The sequence below is a fragment of the Ananas comosus genome, unplaced genomic scaffold (assembly GCF_001540865.1).
Source record: "Ananas comosus cultivar F153 unplaced genomic scaffold, ASM154086v1, whole genome shotgun sequence".
Lineage (NCBI taxonomy): Eukaryota > Viridiplantae > Streptophyta > Magnoliopsida > Poales > Bromeliaceae > Ananas > Ananas comosus.
In genome coordinates, this window is record NW_017893410.1 from 52,772 (window position 1) to 78,071 (window position 25,300).

Below are 25,300 nucleotides of genomic sequence, written 5' to 3' on the forward strand. Positions count from 1 at the left end.
GGGCAGGGTGAGATTCACCTGCAAGCAAATCTCTTCCGTTCATTATCATTAATGAACAGCAGAGATTGAGCACTGGACAATCAAACGGTGGATATCACGCGACCGCATGCGAAACCATCCGCACAATAGTTCGATCCCCAATATGCTTCGATTATACTGTTGCTCCCGCGACTGGGTTTTATCGATCCGCGACCGAGTTTGCGTCTTTGGGGTCTATCCTGCTCAACCGAACGCCTCTCCTTCGTTGGTTTCTTCCTCCCCAAATCGAAACCCTCGTTCGAATTGCGCGAATCCCGAAGAATCCGCTCTTCTTCTCCTTCTTCTCCTTCTTCTCCCTCCATGATCGAGCACCATTGACGATAGGGCAAAGCTAAGCTATCGCCATCGTCGTCGTGTCGAACCCTAATCGCGAACTCATGGCGCAATCGGAGAAGCTTTACCCCGTGATCGAAGATTGCGATGTACGGGCGCCGGAGAAGGATCCATCCGATCCCTTGGATGCGGCGGATCCTAGAGCTTCTTCTATTCCCGATGACGAAGGGGACGAGGTGACGTATTACCTTTCTCTTGGCTCTAATTCCGATTCATTTGCCTAAATTTCTAGTTGATTTCGTGGAATTGGGGTTGTGAGTAGATTTCCTTGGGTAGCTTTTGATTCCCCTTGATATCTGTTGTTAAATAGAAGCGATGCTTATGTCAATTCTCAAAGCATAAAAACTGTGTTCTGTTGATTGTGCCCGTGCAAATTCTCAAAGCGTATAAATTTAGTGTTTTGATGTTTAAGAAAATTCACAGATTTGTGTAGTGATCGAGTTGACTTATAAGTTCGATGACCCTTTTATGTTTATGATTTCTATTGGGAGCATGTTATGATGCTACTCTGTTTATAGAATTCCCACAGATGCGGCAATTCTAACTGCTGAGCACTGGAAAAAATTTAGTGATTTGAAGTACATATTCAGTTCACATGTTGTTCCCGAAATTAGTGGTTTGTATGGGAGTGGATTGCAGAAACAATAGCTCTGTACCGAAATTAAGTGTCCTTTGCCCACTTTACTTTCTATTCTCATTGCTAAGCCATTCTTTTCATTTCCTACTTAAGCATGATAGGCATGGATGTAGTTAAAATGAGAAAATCACAGTAGTTTCTATAACCTGAGTTTACTTAAGTTGTAGTTTTTTTGGGCAGTTGTTGATTTGCTTCTACTGCAGGTAAAACAGTTTTAATATCTCTGACTATGACCTTACTTTTCTAGGTTCCTAGAATAACAGAGGAGAAAACCAACAACATTCCTTTGATAAATGATACATCATGTGATTCAGAGACGGCCGAAGGCCAAGCTTCTAATTCGAAGTCAGATACAGCTCATGAGATTGTAAAGGGAAAGCCAGGGAAATACTTCTACTACGACTCCCCACTTTATGAAGAAACCGGCTTTTGGATACCTGTCTCTGTCCCACCAATGACTGAAAGGGATCATGAGGAGTGGCATAGGGGCTTTGGTTCTAATGGTGGATACTTTCCTGATGAGGAAATCAGATGGGACCAATTTTTCGCTGAAGACAAGGAAATGACAATGTGGGACGTGGTTTCTGAAATAATTCTTACGGCAAGAGGCAAAGTAAGGGCTCTCACTTCTGGTGATTTCGCAAATTGTGGGATATCGTGGGTTTCCACCCAACTTCTTTCAGAAGCTTGGAAGGAAATGGCCCAGACACTGTCAGAAGCCAATTTCGGTAATGCAAAGGAGATCCTCGACACAGAGCCAACAAAGTGGTTGCCCGACAGTGTGTCAACTTCTTGCATGCTTTGTAATGTCCGCTTTCATCCCATAATGTGCTCTAGGCATCATTGCCGGTTTTGTGGTGGGCTATTTTGCAGCGAGTGTTCAAAAGGCCGGAGCTTGCTGCCTCCAAAATTTAGAACTAACGAGCCTCAGCGGGTGTGTGATGTATGCTGTGTGCGACTAGAGGGGGTGCAGGCTTATCTTATGGATCAGGTTAGTCGTGCATCGCAACTGCCCACTCATGATCTGACTGACCTCAGCACCTTAAGATCATGGATGAACTTCCCTTGGGGACGGACGATGGAGTACGAGATATACAAAGCAGCAAACACAATTCGTGGTTATTGTAAGGTAAACCTTATATTCTTATGTAATGTCTTAGTTGATTGAATCATGGACCGACCTTATTCTGCAGAACATCTTTTTACCACACTACTTGTTAGTTACCCTCAAAATATGAAGTATTTGCGAGAAAATGTTCTTACTTTGGCTTCTCAATTTCATAACAGTTTATTTACTTGTGTCTTCTCATGACCAAAAAATGCTAGATTTAGACGTCTCTAGTTCTTTGGGTCGATGCATTTCTATGCAATCTATAACTTAGAGGTAAAAATGGTAATGAAGGTGGTGTCCTGGAATGAGTTTATTGTGCTACTAATTTCTGTTGCGTTGGGCGATTGCCTATTCCTTGGTAAGGATTTGGAATCTTGCTGAGGATTGCTACCGTAGAGATAGTCTTCGTGCCTCTTGAATTTTCAATTATATTCGTCATTCATAATGGTTATTTGTAAAATTTCTTTACTGTCAATGAAAAGATTGGATGACTATGATGAGGTTTTTGCCTGCTATAATTTCTACGGACAGTAGAGTGATCTTAAAAGAATTAAAATTGAGTTTGTTATATTTAATGGAACACATGCTTAACATTATTCAGGTGGGCTTGTTGAAACCGGAGAAATCCATCCCTGATTCCATTCTCAAACAAGCGAAAGGCCTTGCAATACTTACTGTTGTGAAGGTTGGGATGATGGTAACATACAAAATCGGGACTGGGCTGGTTGTTGCTCGTAGGGAGGACGGTTCCTGGTCTGCACCCTCTGCCATTTCTACTTTTGGCCTTGGATGGGGAGCTCAGGTTAACTACATTCACCGAATTGTATTTTCATGAATATAGGGTAGTAATATATGACATATTTGTGCTAATTGTTTTACTAGGCTGGAGGGGAGTTGACCGACTTCATAATTGTGCTGAGGAACAAAGATGCCATCAAAACCTTCAGTGGAGATGCACATTTGTCGTTTGGGGCTGGTGTTAGTGCTGCTGCTGGTATTGTTGGACGAACAGCTGAGGCTGATCTCCGTGCAGGTGACGGTGGTTATGCCGCATGCTACACTTACAGTTGCAGCAAAGGTGTGCTTTGATTTACTACTCCTATAACGTATGCGATCAGATGTTCATCATAGAGACTTTTGGGGAAAATCATAATTTGTTCGTTTCTCTTATGCTGATATCTGGCCGGGCTGCAACTTCCATTAAAATTATTTCAATCGAAATCACATAAGAGATATATATGGTCAACTAAAAATTTTAACTGTAGTATTTAATAAGGGAAGTATTTGGCTACCAGATGAGTTACTTCAGAATCAGGGGATGTGGGCGCGTGTGATTTTGCTACCTTTTCTTTTTAGGTTAAACATATCCTAAACAAAGAGAATATTCAGTTATTCAATAGCGTTTTATGTTTGGCTTGGGTAGGAAGTGGTGTGCTTGAAAAAGAAGATACAAAAGAAAAGATTATAGAATTTGTATTCCTGCTTCTCATTTATTTTCCTCTCTCTCTCTCTCTCTCTCTCTCTCTCTCTCTCTCTCATCTAGCTGCTTTTGATTGCAGGTGCATTTGTAGGTTGTGCTCTTAATGGAAGCGTAGTTACAACCCGGTCTTCAGAAAATTCCCGCTTCTATGGTGCTCCAATGAAGGCATTGGACATTCTTCTCGGCTCTACACCGAAGCCTCCTGCAGCCACTATTCTCTATCGCGCCCTATCAGACCTGTTCGAAAAGCTGGAGAAGTAATCATCCTTGATTTAGAATTCGTCGCCGTGCGTGTGTCATAGTCTTCGAACCGGCATGATTTGTTTCGGATCGAGCTGTTTATCTTTGGCTTGATTACCGCTTATAATTAAGCAATTGTACGGCTCTAAAGACTGCTATTAAAAGGTCATTCATTGGTGCATATACAGGTTTATGAACATGATTCTTCTGGATCTAGTGTACATAAAATAATGATAAAACTCTCTGTAAATAATAGGGCAAATATGTTCTATTCAGTTATTCTTAATTTAGTGGTGCATTTATTATCACTTCGGAGTTCTCTGAGCCTGTGTATAATTCTTGTGAGATGCACTCTTTTACTAATTGATGATGATGATGATGATGATAATGATGATGAGTAAGATAATTTGTCACATATATTAGTAATACATATTTCGTGGCACTTACACGGGATACAGGAAACACTACTCTCACATATGAAAGTATAAATATCAATTGTACATAAGTATAAATAAAAGTTACGTGACCATAACATTCCCATACCCAACTTTGACCTTGCGAGACATTAATTCGTCCTGATTAGGTGGGGGCTCGTGGATTTCGTGTTGGACCGGATCTTGGACTCTGCTCATGTTCTATTAAAAGACTATTTCTAAGAATAACAAAATGCACACACATTGTGCGGAAAAAGAGTTTGGCAAGTTGAGCGCAGAAAACTTATCTCTTCTCTTCATCTCCACGCAGCTCACGTTACTTCCCTGGGAATTTAGGGCCCGTTTGGTTCGAGTTATGTAATATTACAAAGTATCTCGACATATCCAGGTATGTTGGATTTCGGCGTGAGATTACTACTAATGCTGTATTAGAGCGTTTGGTTTAATACAGTAATGTAATACTAGATTACAGTGTTTATAGCATTAATATATTTGGTTCAGTTTATAAGATTTAGTAATCATAACATAAAAGTATAGTTTTTTCCAAAATTGTCCATTTGTAGTCATTTGAATATTGTTTTTTGCGGAAATGACGAATGGAGGGAAGGAGATCGTGATAATTACTTGGGAGGACGACGCAATAGAAGATGATAGGTGTTCGTGCGCGAGAGAGAGAGAGAGAGAGAGACGTCGAGAGAGAGCGAGAGAAAGCGGCGTGCGAGAGAGAGGGCCGGGACGAAGGCGAGAGAGAGATGAAAATAATACTGTTAATTAGATTTGAAATTTTTGGAGGGTAAAATTATCATTTTACATAATATGTAGTATTAACGGGTTTCAGTAATGCAAGATACACGACCCCCCTTCCGTTAATATTTTTGATGTAATCCTGCTCGATTTGTAATGCTATATTAACGACTAGATTACATAGTGGATTAACCAAACACAGTTATCCTGGCAGGATTGCCTGTAATCCTGTCAGGATAACTCGAACCAAACGCACCCTTAAGGCTAAAGGATATAACAAAATAATAATATATAATATTATATTCTTTTTTCCTATTAAAAAAAAATAAAGCATGCAGGGAAAGTGTACAAGAAATTCCGCAGCACCTTTGATCTGGATGATTCATTCATTCCTAGCACCAAAAGACAGAGAGATTGGCTTTACTTCGCTCTCTCAGCTGGTGTGAACTAAGCTTTGCTCATGAAGAGAAATTATTGGCTGGACCGTGTCCGTCACCTCCGCTCGTGGACCGCCAATGTCATCTATCATATATCCTTCTCTTTAGATGAAAGGCAGATGGTTGGGCGGTCCACAGCTGACGTGGTGATCTGTGACCATGCTGGAATTTCTTTCTGCGGTGTGAAACAGTGAGAGAGGCTGAGAGGGTGAGCAAAAATTCAAGAGCCGTGTGGAAGGAAGGGATATTTTGTGTTGACGTTCAGGGCACACATTATGCTGTTGACAAAAGAGAAGCATGTTTCACCTTCTTTAATGCTGCGGTGAACTTCTCAGTTCAGAATTCAGATCCTATCACTCTTTGGTTCTGACACTAATAATAACAGTACTGTTTCTATATTTATTATTTTTCGGTATTATTCATATTTTTATTCAACGGTTCAGATTTAATTTTTTAAAAATTTAATATGTAATAACATGTCATTTTGAGAAAGGTACGAGTTACTAGATACCCCAAAAAAAAGTATTTGGTTCTTTTATCAAACTCTATTCTCTCTTTGTTTCATTTTTCTCTCTCGGTCTTTCCTCTTCATCCATAATAAAGATGTAAAGGGGTAGGATTCGGGGCGAATTTCAAAAACCCGAACCCGAATCCAAATCCAACGAATTTTAAAAAATCATATCCATACCCGTACCTAACTAAAAATGCGAAACCCGAATCCTAGCCCGAACCTAAAATATTTATTTCTCTTTACAATATTTTAAAATATATTAAATTAAATCTAAAGTTTAAAAATACATATTCAAATATAACATCAAATATTTATATATATATTATATATAACGTAAAATAAATTCGGATTCCGGTTGGTTTCAAATTCTGATCAGATACAATCAAAATACATATCCAAATTCAAATCCGTCTGGTTTTCGTTTCTGACATTCATATTCAAAACTATATCCGTTTAGTACAGATAAATCGACTGCGTTTGCTTTTGAATTTGAATTTAGATTCAAATAAAATTATAGATGTCCGTACCCATTGACATTCGTAATCCACAGATATTTTATCATTTCATATCCGTAATCTACAGATATTTTATTAAAAAATATTACAACATTGAATTTAAATTTTTTTTACCTATATTTAAATTTTTAAAAAAATTTGTGGTAAAAAATTAATATATAAATTAGAAAAATTTAGAAGTTTCTTAAACAAATTAAATATATTGAATTCGTTATTATCAACATTAAATTTGTTAAAATAGTAACACAAAATTTCTCTTATTTAAATTTAAATATTAAATATTTAAATTCAACATATTTAGAAATATTACTATTTTTACGATTCCTAAAATTTAAATTAATGCCTAAATTAGAAGAATTCTAAAATTTCTAAAATTAATGCCTAAAATTTGGGATATCAATTAAATTTTAAACTAATGGTTAAATTCGTGCAAAATTAATGCTAAATTTGGGATATTAATCAAAACTTTCTTAAAACTTTGCCTAGTATAATTACAAAAATACCCTCATATGAAATAACCTTTTAACCTGCTACATAATTATATAACATTTTTAACCTTCATTAATCAACGGTTAAGATTTTTTTTTATATAAAATAAAGTACCAAATCATTTCTCTAATAATAAAACACAACTAGTGGTCCAAATTTTGTAGAAGTCTACAAGTTAAACCCGCCTATTTGATAAAGTTGTAAGATATAGTATTGTACGACAAAATATTATTTGTAAGAGTTATTAGGAAAGGCACCTTCCTTCAGTATAGAGTTTTCATTTTTGAATCTCAAAATTCGCTTTCTGCTTTGCTGCTGCAAAAGTTTCAAACATTTCTAATTACCAAGTGCTCTATTATAAATAACTATAGCTAAAAGCAAAAACAAAAAGCAAGTGAAAAAATGTCTGTCTTTTTCAATGCAAAAGTAGTTTTCCCACTTAAAAAATATTTCCCCCCAGCTAATTCAAGCCAATCAGAAAAACAACAAATTAACATTTACTACAAATTACTGACCGTCTCTAGCGCAAGTGGCAAAAGACTTAGTGATTGGTATCTGAGGTCCCAAGTTCGAATCCTAGTTGATTCACATTTCTAGCTAAGTTTATTTCTAAATAAAATAAACGAAACCGGTAGCATGCTACCTATCTCTCTCTCAGAAAAAATAAAAATAAAAAAATAAAAAAAAAACATTTACTACAAATTTGGCTTTGTGCAGCACAATCCAGCATGAGATCCAATGTCCACAGCTTGCAAAATCCTAGTATATATTGCTTCTTATTTTATGAAAAAAAAAATACTCTCACAAGCCTATGATCACATTTCATCATAAATAGAAACGCATTGCAGTAGCACCCCTCCAGATACTTTGTGAGCCCAATTATTGCACAACATATATAGACTTAACTAATGATTTGTATCTTCTTCTTATTGCTGATTATATAACTAAGAGCATTTGCTAAAAGCCCAAAAACACTACAGTAACCAATAAAAGAAAAAGGAATAGAATCAATGTACAACCCTGCACCTCTTTTCGTTTACTCTGCATCATCTTGACAATGTTTACATTTTGTCACGAACCTCACAATAAAGAATAAAACAAGAAATCAAAAGGGAGAGAGAAATTCCAAGCTTAGAAGACCAAAATTTGAGGGGAAAAAAGATCTAAGAATAAATACACATAATCAGTATCTACCAAGTCTAGTGAACACCTACAACATGCTGGTCTATTCCAACAACAAACAATTCACGGCCGCGACGAAGACGACTGAAGTGTTTTAGTAGTCGGCACGCCGTGGCCTTTGTCGCTCGGGCCGGACGGGGGGATATGCCTGTTCGCGAGTGCGACATGCAATGGACTGAGCTTCACATGATCTACGAGTTGCGAACTCTTTTGCACCGTAATAACCGTTACCGACGGCGGGTCGGGCCGAGCCGAGGCAATTGAAATGGCTAAGAGAAAGAAGAGAACTAAGTAGAGCTTCGAGGAGAAGCATCTGGGAGAGAGAAAGAAGGTGATCATGTTGATGGTTATGCTCAAAGAAGTGGTGTGGGGGGGGGTGTAATGAGGGGAAATTAAATAATGGGGCAATTTATAAAAGTCGTTAGGCCAAAGTTTACTTCACGAGATCAATGAGAATACTTAAGTTTCCGGTCCTAGCACGTTATAAAATAGGTTAAGTAGCTAACACTTTCATGGTTCTAACTCGGGTCCCACCCGGGTCTATTCCTTGGCTTCTTTTTTTTTTTTGTATTGTTGACACTTTGCACCTACACATGGTGCAATGTCCAAATTGAACAAAGTTGTTGGGGTCTATTTCATTGGCTAAAAAATTACATTATTCACATATATTCCTACTTCTTCCAAAATAATAATAATAATAATAATAATAATAATAATAATAATAATAATCTAAGTGTTCAGAACAAGATGCACAAAAATTGCTTTTCTTTTTCTCTCCTAAATAGAAAGGTTGTTAAAGAGCATAATCAATCCAAAAACTTAAACTAATAAATTAAGATGTCCTTATGAAATGCATATATAAGTCAGTATTCTAGTTTCTAGTGATTATAAAACTATTATTTTTAATGAAGGTAGTTTATTACTAAAGTGACCGGTGTGATTTGATGTTTTCGGTTGTATTAAGTATATTCACAACAAAAAAAAAAAGAAATATAAAATTAACATAAAAATTTGGTGCTCAAAACCAGTTGATCTTTTCCTCTCAAAATAGATACCTGAATCAAATTTTTACTTTTACCTTAAGTAAAAGATATGGTGATATACTGTTAGAAAATTTGTTATAGCCTTTTTTTGAATTTAAGGATGAGGAGAAAGATTACAATAAGGTAAAAGATATGGTGATATTTTGTTAGAAAATTTGTTATAGTCATTCTTTGAATTTAAGGATGAGGAGAAAAATTACAAACAAGCATTATCTAACTTAGAAATAAAGTATTTAGAGTTTTTCGTTTTCAAGTAAAGAATCTAAAGCCAACTAATAAGTCTAAAGGGTGCTTAAATTTATGGTACTATTGAGTCTCCTTCCCCTTTCGCCCTCACTAAAAAGATTTTTTTTTTTTTAAAGAAAGAAAAAGTAAAGAGATAAAAGAAAAAGAATATAAGGACATGTATGGACCTCGCTTTGTAGAGCATGATGTAAACAATAAACACACACAACCCCCCCTTCTCTCTCTCTCTCTCTCTCTCTAAATGCCTCTCTTTTTCTTTTTTTTTTCCTATGTACTTCCTCCACTTGTAGTTTTTAAAATTTAAAAATTTTATTGAATAAAATTAGAAATTTCTTAAATTTATCAATAGTACGTTTTGTTCTTCTTAATAAGTTTTAATCACTACTTACTAAATAAAAATATAACAATTAATGGGTAATAGCTTATGTAGCCGTTTAATTTACTAATTTTTTAATTTAACAAATTAAGAAAACTCAATACGAAAAAAAAGAAATTAAAAGTCAAGCCTGGGACCAATAAAATAATAAATAATTCCCAATAGATGAGGGATCTCCTTACAGATAAGAATTTTATTAGGCTAACTAGTTTTTGACCCGTATGATACACGGATAATATAATAATATAAAATAACAAAAGTTATTATGTGATGATAAAAAAATATTCTAATTAATATTATATTTTTTTAACAAATAAAGAAATATACTATCAATCTTAATAATAATACATATTAAAGTACAAAAAACTAGAGAAAAAAAATTATAGACCAAAATAAATACTTAAGTAAAAAGTAAAATTCAACCCTACTTTATTATCTATGAATTGGTATGCAAAACAATTCACATTTGCATATTGATGTGCAAAATAAAATGATAACTAAAATTGATATGAAAAATTACAAATAATATTAATATTTAAGAACTAATTCTAGGCTATTCATCATCTCTGGATGATGAAATTCAGGCATAGTATACAGACAAATCACTCTGACTTTGATCTTCCATTTGTCTCCAAGAAGAGTGATGTCACGTATAGAATCATACCCAAGTGCCATATCCTGAGAACAATAAGACATCCAAGAAAAAAAATTAATATTTGCTTCGTATTTAAATAATAAAATAAAAATAATATGTTCTATTTTAAAGCATCGACATCTAAGAACTAAGAAAATTCCAGGAGTGATAGTAGAAAAAAAAAATTACGAAGTAAAAATTACAGAAGGAGTGATAGTATGGAAGTGACATGCAATATCTATATCTATATCTATACTATTTATAAAAGCGTGAGTTTTGAATTTTTTCCTCTTTCCAAAAATGCCTCTATCCTTTTTTACTAATATTTTTAAATCCAATAATTTTCAACCAATCATTTCAAATAATTAACTAAGTAATAATTTATTCTCAAATAAAGATATTAATTTTTTGTCATTAGATCTTATCTAATGATTGAAAATAAAAACATCTGTCACTTTTTGTGACAATAATACTCTCGTATTTATATCATATTTTCTATCTATGCGTTTTCAAATATTTTTCTTCTCACGCGTAATATCTTCCGCCGATGGATCAGACGACGCGATGGATGCGACGCCCGTCGGGGTGTTCGGCCGCATCGTTCGAGGCCACTGGGGCGCTCACAACGGTCTTGGAGGCGCGACGTACGGAGAGGAGGGCGCTAATACAAGAGATAGGGAGAGATGTTGGGGGCTATGGTTACGAGAGAATGAGAGGCACTCTATTGGGTTTATGCGGTAGTTGTGCACTCTCCCTTTTCCCTGATCTTGGATGGCTCCTGCACATATCAAGTGCTTGCTCTTTTATGCCTAGGTGATTGACAGTCTCGCTTTGAAAGCTGTGGGCTTCGATGCCCTATGGATGCGTGCTCTTGCTGTTGCCTTTTGGGGTCATTTTGGGTCTCGTGATCTGGCCAGCTGTGCACCTGGACCTATGCGGATCCAACATAGCAGAGGCCTTGCGTTGCGAAAATGGCCGGGCTGGGCCTTTGACAATTACTGAGGGGCCCACGAAAGTGGGGGATGGGGAGGATCTGAGTTCTGTTTTGGAGGCGGAGTGGGGGGACCAGAGCAGTGTGTTGGAAATTCAGGCTTTCAGGCCTGGGTCAACGGAGCCCCTCTGTACCAGAAGCAGCCTACGTTTGGCCGTGGGCGGGAAGACTTCTATCTTGCAGCGGGCCATGATCAGGAAGGCTAATATGCGAGAGGGAGGCGACGGGAGTGGGGGAGGCCAGTCTGCCAAATCCTTAGCGCGGAAGAGCATGCTCTGTGGTGTGAGACTAGGAGAAGCCGAGGCGAGGAATTTCGAGGAGTTTCTGGCGCGGCGTGCGTAGACGGTGGGTCCTCGCAGGAGGTTAGGGCACCATTTTGGGTGGTGGGTTTCAGGTGTCTTTAGTTTTTAATATGCTAGGTGTGTGTTGTTGGAATGTCAGGGGGCTTAACAGCTCTTCGAAGCGAAACGCCGTTAGGGCGGTTATTTCCAAGCACTGTAATAGGATAGTGTGTTTGCAAGAGTCCAAAGTGACCTTTGTGTCTAACTCCTTCTTGCGTAGTATCGGTCGTCCTTTCCTTAACAAATGTGTTTATCTCGAATCCGACGGTACATCGGGGGGAGTCATCACGTGTTGGAATTCGCGTTTGTTCACTGGCCACGACGTCCTAGTGAGAAAATATTCGATTACTGTGCTACTTTCGCATGCCAAGTCTGGAACTAATTTTTACGTCACGAACGTTTATGGGCCCGCGACGTGGGGCGGGAAGGAGGAGTTCTTTACAGAAGTGGCGCAACTGAAATCGTTTTGCAAAGGCTGCTGGATCATTTGTGGCGATTTCAACTGCATCAGAAAACAAGAGGAGCGGAAAGGGAAGATTTGGAGCACTAGAAATATGACGCTTTTTAACAACCTTATAAGCGATCTGGCACTTATAGATCCGCCGATGATGAACCAATCCTTCACGTGGTCCAACATGCAAAAGAACCCGACGATGGCAAGGCTCGACCGATTCCTAATCTCAACAGAATGGGATCAGGAATTTTCGTTATCCAAGGTCGTAGCGTTACCTCGTGTTACATCGGACCACTGGCCTATTCTGCTGTCGGCTCAGCGAGATACCAAGGGAAGGCAGAAAATCTTTCGATTTGAAGAAGCGTGGCTTAATCATGACGGCTTTCAATCCAAGGTACCTGGTTGGTGGGCCGAGGGAGGGAATAAAAGTTCAGCCGTGCTCACCTTTTCGGCGAAATTGAGACACTGTCGACAAAGGATTAAAGAATGGTGTAAGAACGAGTTCTATAGTATCCGAGATCATAAGACTCTTCTTATGGACGAAATACACACGATTGATATAGCCGAGGAACTTGGAACGTTGCCTGAGGCGGGAGTCGCGAGAAGAGAGGAGTTAAAAGATAAGCTACGAGAGGTCCTAAACGATGAAGCTGCTATGTGGAGAGCCAGAGCGAACCAACACTGGTTGCGAGAGGGGGATAACAATACGAAATATTTCCATTGTGTTGCTAATAGGAGAAGGCGGGCCAATGGAATTGGAGTCGTTACGGACAATGGTCGTGTTTACCAATCCGAGGAGAGTAAGAAGGAATACTTCTTTCGCTACTTTCAGCAGCTATTTAAGGCTGACGACACAGCACCGCACTCCTTCGGAGACTGGAGTACACTCTTTACCTCTAGACGGGTGTCGGCGTCCATGACGAGCCGATTAATGGAGGAGTTCGCTGTCGATGAGATAAAAGATGCGGTTTTCCAGCTTGGTAGCGATAAAGCCCCAGGACCTGACGGTTTCCCTTTAAGATTCTATCAAACGTTTTGGGATGTCCTTAAGGAAGATATTCTCAACGTGTTTCAAGAGTTATACGAAGGTACGATTTCGACTACTCCATTTGATTACTCCTTCATCTGTCTTATCCCTAAGAGAGAAGGGGCGGAAAGAGCCAACGAGTTCCGGCCTATCAGCCTTATAAACGGAATCCAAAAGATCATTTCGAAGGTCCTCGCTAATCGACTAGCTGCTATTATGAACGAGTTAATCTCTCCCTCTCAATCTGCTTTCTTAAAAGGGAGAAACATTACCGATGCGTATGTAACAGTCTCTGAAATTATTGGGTGGGGATGTAAGGAGGCTACTGAGGGAGTCGGCATAAAAGTGGACTTCGAAAAGGCCTACGATAGAATTTACTGGCCCTTTCTCTTCAGTATTCTACAATGGTGGGGATTCGAGGAGCAGTGGTGTGAATGGATCAAACAATGTGTATGCAACGCTAAGGTAGCCATTTTAGTTAACGGTGAGGCCACTAACTGGATCAAAACTAAGAGGGGGGTACGTCAGGGAGACCCACTTTCACCATTTCTGTTCCTATTGGTGGCGGAGTGCCTCGCTAGATTGTCCAGCACGGCAATCTCAAACAACCTTTTCATGGGGATTGGCCCTTCACACGAAAGTCTAACGGCACTCACACAGTTCGCAGACGATACGTTCTTTTTCTCCGTGGCTAGAAAACGTTATATGAGAAATATTCGACTGATGTGGAATCTCTTCGAGTGGGCATCTGGGTTGAAAATCAACAGAGAAAAGTCCGAGCTTTACTACCTAGGACGGATTGAGGGCAAAGCGGAGAGACTTGCGCAGTTGCTCGATTGTAAAGTTGGTTCCCTCCCCACCACGTACCTAGGTCTACCCCTCTCACCAAAACCCCCCACAAAGGAGGCCTGGAGAGGCGTTGTTCAGAAATTACAGCACAGAATAGATGGGTGGCAGGCCAAACTTCTCTCGAGGGGGGGTAGGCTTATCCTTGTCAATGCGGTGCTCACCAATCTGCCACTGTACTTTCTGACAGTGTTTAAGGCACCCAAATGGGTCATCAAGCGTATCGAAGCATTACGCAGGGATTTCTTTTGGAGTGGTCAATGCGACATCCCTGGCAGGGGGTGTCTGGTCGCATGGAAAAATGTCTGTTTGAGCAAACGGGCAGGTGGGTTAGGCATCCTAGATGTAGCCGTCATGAATACGGCTCTCCTAGTCAAATGGTGGTGGCGATTTCATACTGCACCCAATTTGCCGTGGATCAAGCTCATCCGAGATCTGTATTACCGAAGAAGAAGACCGCTGTGGGAGGGGAGAGGTTTCCGCCCGTCCTCACACTGGTGGAAGGGGGTGCTTGCCACCAAGGAAATCTTCAAATGGGGGACCAACTATCTACTGGGTAACGGGACATCGGTTGATTTTTGGCTTGACAGATGGTGCGGGGATACCACACTTCAAGCGGCCTTCCCAGAGCTGTTCACACAGAGGGATCAAAAACCTATGCTGGTCCGGGATTGTTTTGAAGGCAACGATTGGGACTGGAGTAGGATCCTGGGCGAGGATACTTTAGTATCGCTGAGTTCGCGCCGCACCCTCTCAAAGTTCAAAGAGAGAGTTTCTAGCTTTTGTATTGGACAGACTGAGGACAGGATAGGTTGGAGATGGGATAATAATAATATATTCTCTGTACGATCAGCCTATCGCATGTTGAACGACAGGGGCACGAGAGACGGACGGGGTAGCCTGATTTGGAGACTCCGAATTCCACTCAAGATCAAAGTGTTTTGTTGGCTAGTTCTTAAGAAAAGAACACTTACGGCGGTCAATCTCAGTCTGACAGGATGGCCTGGAAGTACGACTTGTGCGCTGTGTGGGGTTCATGAAGAGTCAGTGGATCATCTGTTCACCCAATGCGTCTTTACCAGGTATATAATGGTCGCGGGACTCGAAGAAGTTCTGCCGGGGGAATTGGGCGATGACGTTCTTGGGGTCTGGGATAGGTTGAGGCGTAGGGATGGGGGGCTAAGTAGGAGGAACGGGCTACCCGAGTTAGCAGCGTGCTGGTGGACCATTTGGAAAGCTAGGAACGACGCTATCTTTCGAGCCATACAGTTTGACCCAGTAATTGTGGTTCGCAGGCTCAAGTTTCTGATTGACTCTTGGATCGACCTTCCATAATAGCCCTCTTTATATATATATATATATATCATATTATACATAACAATAGATATATATAATAAACATACATATATAATATATATTATATATACATAACATATATATATTATTATTATTATATTATATATCATTACATACATATTATATGATATACATACATATATAAATATATATATATATATATATGTATAGTATAATTATGTATATATATATATTAATTGTTTATATATGATATATATAGATAATGTATGTATATATATAGTATATATATATGTAGTTTTAAATATAATATATTATATATATATAGTATATAATATATATATATATTTCCGTGTTCACGGAGGCCTCGTTACCGTCACCCCTGTAAGCCTATTCAGTGCTTCTCCGAATGGAATGAAGCAGGTAGCATGCTATCCATAGTTCTCAGAAAGAAAAACAAAAAAAAAAAAAAATTCGCATCGAACCCCAATTTTTTCGCAACGTAATATCCGTGAATTTTTCCAAATATCTTCATTAGATTCCACCTATCCATAAACATCCACCTATATAATATCCAGTTACACTTCTCATATAAAATAATGACGATAATCATTAATTTTGGAATTAAATATATCGATGCGTATTGAATTTAAATATTAAAAATTTAAAATTAAACTTTTAAATCAAATATGAAGTTTTAAAGTTGCAAAAATATCTTTATTTTTAACTTAATTTTCAGCAAAAATTTTGAACTAAACGCATTTGAATTTAAATCTTAAAATAGATATAAAAATAAATTTTGAACTTTTGAATTTGATTTAATTTGATTTTGTAAATAATATAAGTAAAATATGAATAGAGGTTGACACGTGGGCAAGTATATAGAAGCCATGTGTCAAATTCTTCACTAAGGTTCATAAAAGGTCTACTTTAGTATAATAGTATATAATAGATAGATAGATAGATATCCACATCTGCCAATATGTGAATTTTGGCAATTCTCATTTCTCAATATCTTTATTAATCCATCCTTACCATTTAATTTAAGAATATAGTTTTTCTTTCTGCACGCGTAATATCCCGGAGCCAATTCTTTCGCAACGTAATATCCGTTGAATTTGAGAATATATCTCATAGAATAGTAAATAGATAATGAGATATTATTTAGAAAATCTATATTTATATGTGAGAATGACACGTGGCAAGCATATAGAAAGCCACGTGTCAGTTTCTCACATAGGGTTTCATAAAGGGTTCTACTTTAGTATATAGTAATAGATAGATTTAAATTTTGAATTTGATTTAATTTGATTTTTAATAATATAATAAATAGAATAGAGTTTGACACGTGGCAAGAATATAGAAAACCACATGTCAGATTCTCACAAAGGGTTCATAAAGGGTTCTAGTTTAGTATATAGTAATAGATTTGCTCCGTATTCGTTCGTGGACGTAGGCCGTTGACCGAACCACATAAATATCGGTGTGCCCTTTCTTCTTTTCTTTTCGTTTCTTGCATTAAATTATTTTCTGCTTCTATTTTTCGTCGTTCCGATTTTAACAGAAAGTGTCCTTTGTATAAAGGACAATATTTGATACTTATTTTATTTATTTTTTTGAGTGAAGAACTAAGTTTGCTATCAAAAGGGGTTGTATTTTGTATATAACTCCTCATCCGAAAATTGTAGAATTTACTAACTTTTTTAATTTTTAGGAAAAAAAGAAAAAAAAATGATAGGATTTATAAAGAAAATGTGACTTCTCTATTAGTAAAGTTGTAGGAATATAATACAAAGTTGATAATCGAACTAGCATTAATGTAGATAGTTTTAAAATATTCTTTAAACCTCAGGACGGCGTGTAACGTGCAAAGAGGTACTAATAATTAATTTGGCTACACAGCTATTGTTCTCAACTGACAAAGCCGTTCGTTGGAACGTGCAAAGATGTCTCTGTCAATTGCTTATAAAAATAACACGGTATAATTAAGTCAACTGATCAAAGGCCTATCTTCTTCTGAATCAAGAGCAGCAGCATAGATCTCTGGCCATAGCTGAACTCGAAACATTTTGCAAAGCAAGAAGAATTTGATCGAGCACCAACACGCAAATGGCGACGCTGGACGCTCTTCTCGGAAACTGCTCAGAGAAGCTCGCTGCTTTAATCCAAGATGAGGTGGCGATGATTCTCGGAGTGGAGGAAGAGCTCGCGAACCTGCAGAGGAGGATGAAGCGGATCGACGGCGCACTGAAGAAAGTAGGGCGGGAGAGGACCGAAGATACCGCTTGGTTGAATGAGCTGCAAAGTATCTTGCATGAAGCAAACGATGTCTTTGACGACCTCAGGTATGAGCTGCCGTCCGCATCTTCATCAGTTCTGTCGATTCTCTGCTGTCTTCCTGTATTCTCTTTCTTCAACTGCATTCGAGTTCGTCACAACTTAGCCGAGAGAATTAGAGACCTCAACAATAGAATCGATGCGGTTGCGAAGGACCAGTGGATCTTTAATCTTGAGTCGGTAAAGACGGTGGGTCGAGTGGCGAGCATGTCGTCCGCGCGCGAGACTTGTGAGATCATGGAGGCCGATGTCGTCGGGAGAGAGATCGAAGATGCTACCGACGAATTGGTCGAGATGATAGTCACGAACAACCGACGGAATTTTCAAGTGATTGCTGTAGCAGGCATGGGAGGGATCGGCAAGACCACGCTCGCTCAGAAGGTGGACAACAATCCTAGAATCCGAGAGAACTTCCAGGTGAGAATTAGGATTTGCGTCTCCCAAAAATATTCAGCTGTTCAACTGCTACAGGAGATCACTCGAAAAGAGGAGGCAGCCACGGAAGTGCCGAACGGGTTTCGGAACTGCTTCCTATTCTCAGCCGGACACTTGGAGGGAGGAGAATCTTTCTTGTGCTGGACGACGTATGGCGATCGGACGTATGGACAGATTTACTCCGAAACCCGCTGCAAAATGGAGCAGCTAGCGGATGTGTTCTGGTGACCACAAGAGACCAGAACGTTGCGATGAGAATGGGCGCGAAACACATTCACCAGGTGGAGAAAATGTCTGTTGCCTCAGGCTGGGAGTTGCTTTGCAAGAAAACCTATCTAGAAGAAGAAGGAGAAGATGTGCAAAGTTTGAGAAGTGTGGGGGTTCAAATTGTTAACAAATGCGGCGGCCTTCCCCTTGCTATCAAAGTGATTGCCGGTGTCTTAACCACCAAGGAGAAAAGCAGAAAAGAGTGGGAGAAAGTTCTCAAAAGCAATGCTTGGTCTATGAGTGAGCTTCCTAAGGAATTCACAGGTGCTCTCTACTTAAGTTACGATGATTTGCCGCTTCATCTGAAGCAATGCTTTCTATCGTTATGCCTTTACCCTGAGGATGATGTACACCGCATTGGGGGTCTTCGCAGGATGTGGGTGGCAGAGGGGTTTGTCAAGCAAGAAGAAGGTTTAACAATGGAAGAGTTGGCCGAGCAATACTACTTCGAGCTAATACGTAGGAGTCTACTACAACTTGATCCTCGTCATGTGGATAAGAGCAGGTGCAAAGTACACGATCTCTTGAGATCTCTTAGTCAATATTTGTCACGAGATGAAAGTTACTATGGAGACCCACAGTCCTTGGATGCTACTGCAATCTCAAAGCTTCGCCGCTTGTCAATTGCTGGGAGCGGAGAGATTGTTACAATCCCTGGTCCAGAAACTGAGCAGCTACGCTTGAGCACTTTACTACTAGTTAAGAGTCCACCTAGAATTGAGCACAATCTTTTCTCTAGAGTTCCATACCTCCAAGTTTTAATTCTTAATGGAAAAGGGATAGAATGCGTTCCTGATAGTGTGGGAAATCTAATACACCTCCGATTGCTAGATCTTAATCGCACTAACATATCCAATCTGCCAGACTCTATTGGATTCCTAAAAAATTTGCAGACTTTAAACCTACGACATTGCAAATTTTTGAACACACTTCCAAGGAGCATCACTCGCTTATGCAGTCTTAGACGGCTTGGCCTTTTACATACCCCTTTGAGATGTGTCCCTGAAGGAATAGGGAGACTGCAACTGCTCAATGACCTCGATGGATTCGTTATTAATGCGGACAATAGTTGCAATACCCGACGAAATAGTTGGGACTTGGAAGAATTAAAATCACTTGGTCAACTAAGGTGGCTCCGATTATGTATTTTGAGGGGGAAACGGAGCGCAAATTCCGTGCAGTCCACTGATGACATAATAGATAAACCGCTGACAGTAACTCATCCAAGGAATAGGGCTTTTGTACTTGAAGATAAAGCCTTCCTAAAAGAACTAATTATATCCTGTAGACCACAGACAAAGAGGGAAAAAGTGTCACCATACACAAAGGAGGAGATCAGTAAGATTGAAGATATCTTTGAGAAATTGCACCCTCCAACTTGTTTAGAACGATTATGGGTCGAAAACTTTTACAATCAGCATATTCCAAGTTGGATGCTGTCATCATCTTTGGGTACTTATCTTCCTTATTTAACATATGTGACTTTCAAAGGTTTGACACTATGCTCACAACTTCCACCTCTAGGCCAGTTGCCGCATCTATGGTATCTCGGAATCGAAAATGCTGTGGCAATTGTAACTATTGGTCCAGAATTACTCGGTAATGGGGTTGGTGATGGGGTGCATGCAGCAACAGCCTTTCCTAAGCTTGAACGTCTTTTCCTGATAGGCATGCCTAATTGGGAAGAATGGACCTTGGTTGGCAGTGAAATAGGAAACTCATCATCTTTGCGAGTTATGCCTCGTCTAGAGAAGTTGTATGTAATAGACTGCCCAAAACTCAGAGCACTTCCAAAAGGTTTGCAGCAACTCAGAGCACTCTGGAGATTGAAAGTTGAACGAGCTCATAGCCTAAGCATAATTGAGGACTTCCTGTTCATTACTAGGCTTAGAATCTTAAAAAATGATGGCATGGAAAGGATCTCAAATCTTCCTGCACTAAGGAAGCTCACCATTTGGGACACCTCGGCTCTGAAGTGCGTCGATAATTTGGTTGCACTACAACACCTAAGGTTGCAAGACTACTCTATGGAGTCCCTCCCAGAATGGTTGCTGAGACTGGCCCAGCAAAGCACGCATCTTCACGACAATAACCTCCAACTTGTGATGCACTGCAACGCTGCCTTAATTCAGAGATGCCTCAAGGGAGGGCCAGACTGGCCCATCATCGAGTGCTTTTCTCGTGTCAGCGCCTACACCGAAGATAGATCAGCATATCTGGAATATACCAAGCAAAGTGGGTGCTATCGAACTAATCAATGAAGATAACATCGGTGAAAATTTTCCTACTTCTCTTCTCATTTTGTTTCTTTTCTTTATCGATTAGATGTTTTGTACTTCAAGCTTTTATGTTGGTATTGTCTCAATTCTGTAGTTTTCTCTCTATTCCAAGGAGCTTTGGTTGTTTTTTTAAATAAAACTTTTCCTTCAATAATGGTGCTTCATTTCCATTATTCTAAAATTCCCTTCAGTCTCCCATTTAAGCGAATTTTATTATCTTAAGATAAAAATATCTAGAACTTATCTGGACTATGGATTAATTGAGTCAGTTATCCAATCTTTTAAAATTTTGATTTTATTATCAAATCTTTCAGTTTATTTATTTTGACTTAGTCAACGAACGTTGGCTTCAAAATTTAAGTTAATTAGTTACTTTGATAAATTTGTAGTTACAAAAATTAAAAGAAATATATTAACAAAATCTGTAAAGATAAGCGATGCATTCTAATTTTGAAGTTAAAAATATGTTGAGTAACTCAAATCAAATAAATTGATAAATTAAGTACTAAAATCAAAATTTTTAAAGAATAGATAGTCAACTCAAAATGGTTTATAGTTGGAATAAATTCTGCATGTTCACCTTATCTTAACTCAATTATAGAAATATCATAGTGTGGAATGTATAAATATTCTTTTGGATTTACAAAAGCCATTTATTGTGTGATTGCATGTATTCTATCTGCATGCTGAAAAATAAGTACATTTGACAGGCAATCAACTGATCAAAAGTCAGATCCTTCAGTTGATCCTTTCAGTTCTATTAGTCAGATCGGTTTATGTTTTTTTAACAGAAATGTACCATGTTACCGGCTGCATTTATTTTTTTTAAAAAAGTTTAGCTTGAAATGTAAAGCAACTAGATTTTTGAATTTCGAACCTCAGATATCAACTATCATACCCTTTAGTCGTTTGCTATTTGTGCTAGGGACAGTTTGTTAGTAAGATTGGTTTATGATCTTTTTGTTGTGAGAGTTTGTCGATCACTTTCAACCCGTTGACTAATTCACAATCAAAGTTAACTGGTATTTTTCCTGAAAGAAAGCCCTCTTTGGTTAGCTATACCTGTATCAATAATTTGAACAACTTAGTCTTTAAAAAAAAGAAAAAGAAAAAAAAACCAACTAATCTGAACATTTTGCTGATATGAACCTCTCTATTAACTAAGCACCCAGGCTTCATTGCTTAGCTGCTGTTTGGTTTCTAGAAAAAGCATAAAGACAAAATTGTGGAAAAGATGTTTTTCATGAGAAACTTTTTTTCTAATTTTTTTTGGCCCATTTGGTTCTAAGAAAAAACTAGTTTTTTTAAAAAAAATTTCTTGATTTTACAAAAAATTATTGTTTTAGTTTTCTAAATTTTTTTTTCAAAAAATGAAAATAATAGTTTTCCATGAAATATGGAAAATATTTTTCAAAAAAAGCTCTTTTTTTTTAATCAAAGAGGTGGAAAACTGGAAAAGAAATTTCAAAATATATCTTGTAATATGGCATTCTGATTTCTGCATACCACAATGTCTAGGGATGTCAACGGGTCGGGTTTTTAAAAACCCGAATCAGAACCCGAAAATCAAATTAAAACCCGTATCCGGACCCGAACCCGACGGGTTTTAAAAATCCATACCCATATCCGTACCCGACCAAAAACCCAAAACCCGAACCCCGACCCGAACCTAGCGGGTTTAAAAATCCATACTGTTGAATGAAGATCTAAAGGATAAAAATTATTAAATATTTTATATATTATATAAATAAATAAAAATAAAGAATGTATATATATAATTTATTCGGGTTCAGCTTCGGGTTCGGGTCGGGTTCGGATTCGGGTCGGATAAATATAAAATCCATACCCGTATCTATATCCGTCGGGTTTTTATTTTCTATATCCATGACCGAATACATATTCGTTTAGCTCGGGTAAATCCGTCACGTTCGGATTCGGGTTCGGGTAATATTTCGGGTATCCATACCCATTGACATTCCTAACAATGTCATTCTATTTTTTTTTAAAAAAAAGACATATTTATGTATGCTTTTGCCTCACTTCCATTAGATAAACCTTAATACCAAACTAGGGATGTCAATAGGTACGAATATCCGAAATTTTATCCGAATCCAAACCCGAACGGAGCAAATTTATCCGATGCTAAATATATATGATTTCTGATATGGATATCAAAAACAGAAACCCGACGGATATAAATATGGATATGGATTTTGACTACTGTACCCGACCCCAAACCCGATCCGAATCCAAATTTATTTTACATTATAATATATATGTATATGAAAATTTGATCTTATATTTGAATTTATATTTTAAAATTTTAAATTTAATATAATATATTTTGAAATATTGAAAAGAGAAATAATTGTTTCAGGTTCGGATTTTGGGTTTGGGTTCGGGTTTCGGGTTTTTGGTTGGGTTCTGGTTTGGATAAGGATTTTTAAAATCCATCGAGTTCGGGTTCGGGTTAGGATTCGGATTTCGGGTTTGGAATACGGTTCAGGTTCAGATTTTTAAAAATCCATCCCGAATCCGACCCGTTGACATCTCTATAAACGGACCCTAACTCTATAAATGTGACAAAAAGTCAACATGCGATTTTATTGAACCTGGTTTCATACGCACAATCCAGCCCAGTATAGGCCTTAAACAACGCCCAGATATTGACCCTTGCAATTTTATGTTTCTTCTTTCTCTTTTCTCAAAGCCTAAATAAAGTTAAGGTATCTAAATTTTCATGTATACACATACACCTAAGCAAAATACAATAAGAAAGTAGAATAGCAAAACATTCCATATCGCGATGAGTCCATTACGATATATTTTCTACGATCCCCAATGAAAAAATAAAAAGTGTATTTTTATATATTTTTGTTCCAATTCTGTTTGTCTATTAGCATAGATAAGCCTTCATACTAAACGGGCGCTTTGTCGGTTGGTCCGGTTATGCTTTTGACTGGGTTTATAATGTGATCGTGGGTTTTAGTGACTGAATTTGGATTTTGGGCCTTGGTAGCTTTTCAGGCTTTTGCATGTAGCTTGGTGGTATTTCTTAATTAGTTGCTTCTCCTATATAATATTTTTGAAGATTTTCACTACCCTTTTGTGATCATCAGCCACAATAAAGAGTGGCTTGTTGTCCTCTTGTTTATTTGTTATTCAGTTGTGTTGTATTCAGTTAAATAAAATTTGCCTATATATTATGGGTATTTTTTTGTAAAAATACATGATCTAAAAGTTAGAGAAGTGGAAGACTCGTTCCGCTAGTAAAAATCCATTCAACCCAAAAGCTTAAGCCTGTTGGGCCGGATCCATTAATAAACATCGAATTTATTAGTTTCTTGTTAATTATTCGATATGAAACTATTAACAAACGAAATTCGAACACTAAGGACCCTTCGAATTAGGATTGGAGTGGGCAAACTGAGTAGGAGAGCACAAAACAATCAAATCTCTTCTTTTTCTTTTCATAATGCTTTTTTAGTTGATACGGTGGCAGGTGTGTACATCTATCTACTTCTCTCTATATTATTGAAGTTTTTAAAGCTCCAAACTAATTTTCAACAATAGGACATTAGAAACGTCTATCTATACTATTGAACATTATCTTAAATAATTGTAATTTAATTGAACCCGCAAAATGGAAACAAGTTTTTGTCGAAGCTATTCCAACTTTACTTTTTCTATATACAAAACAATAAATGATCGGTCCTATGTTCTCTTCTAAAACTCATTAAGATTAAAAATATTTTTTAATAAAATTAGAAAATAATTTGGACTAAATTTAATTGGCTAATAAAAATAGAATATGCTCTGAAAAAATTAGGGTTTAAGAGAGATATATCTAACACAAGCAATGCTAGAATACCTAGAAAGAAAAAGTGTCCTTTGTATAAAGGGCAATATTTGATACTTATTTTATTAATTTTTTTGAGTGCAGAACTAAGTTTGCTATCAAAAGGGGTTGTATTTTCTACAACTCCTCATCCGAAAATTAAACAATTCACTAACTTTTTTTAATTTTTAGGAAAAAAAGAAAAAAAAATGATAGGATTTATTAAGAAAATGTGATTTCTCTATTAGTAAAGTTGTAGGAGTATAATACAAAGTTGATAATCGAACTAGCATTAAAGTAGAAAGTTTTAAAATATTCTTTAAACCTCAGGATGGGTATGAGTCAACTCAAAGGCCTATATTCTTCTGAATCAAGAGCAGCATAGATCTGGCAATAGTTGAACTCGAAATATTTTGCGAAGCAAGACGAAGCAAGAAGAATTTGATCGAGCATCAACACGCAAATGGAGGCGCTGGACGCTCTTTTCAGTAAGTGCGCAGAGAAGCTCGCTGCTTTAATCCAGGATGAAGTGGCGATGATTCTCGGGGTGAAGGAAGAGCTCGAGAAGCTGTAGAGGAGGATGAAGTGGATCGACGGCGCGCTGAAGAAAGTAGGGGGGGAGAGGACCAAAGATACCGCTTGGTTGAATGAGCTGCAAAGTATCTTGCACGAAGCGAACAATATCTTTGACGACCTCAGGTATGAGGGTGGCAAGCTACT

The 25,300-nt window shown here is 37.9% G+C and overlaps 2 protein-coding genes across 2 annotated transcripts; both read left to right on the forward strand.

Moving 5' to 3' along the window:
• Positions 1 to 202: 202 nt before the first annotated feature.
• Positions 203 to 4,148, forward strand: LOC109705966. Its single transcript, XM_020226780.1, has 5 exons — positions 203 to 548; positions 1,257 to 2,138; positions 2,722 to 2,922; positions 3,003 to 3,198; positions 3,680 to 4,148. Exons 1-5 carry the CDS (start codon positions 417 to 419, stop codon positions 3,859 to 3,861), a joined length of 1,593 nt encoding a protein of 530 aa, XP_020082369.1. The 5' UTR covers positions 203 to 416; the 3' UTR covers positions 3,862 to 4,148.
• Positions 4,149 to 17,533: 13,385 nt separating this feature from the next.
• On the forward strand, positions 17,534 to 20,842 carry LOC109705962 (putative disease resistance protein RGA3). The gene is made up of 2 exons (XM_020226776.1): positions 17,534 to 18,119; positions 18,233 to 20,842. The coding sequence occupies exons 1-2, from the start codon at positions 17,534 to 17,536 to the stop codon at positions 20,722 to 20,724; spliced, it is 3,078 nt and encodes a 1,025-aa protein (XP_020082365.1). The 3' UTR covers positions 20,725 to 20,842.
• The last annotated feature ends 4,458 nt before the right edge of the window (positions 20,843 to 25,300 follow it).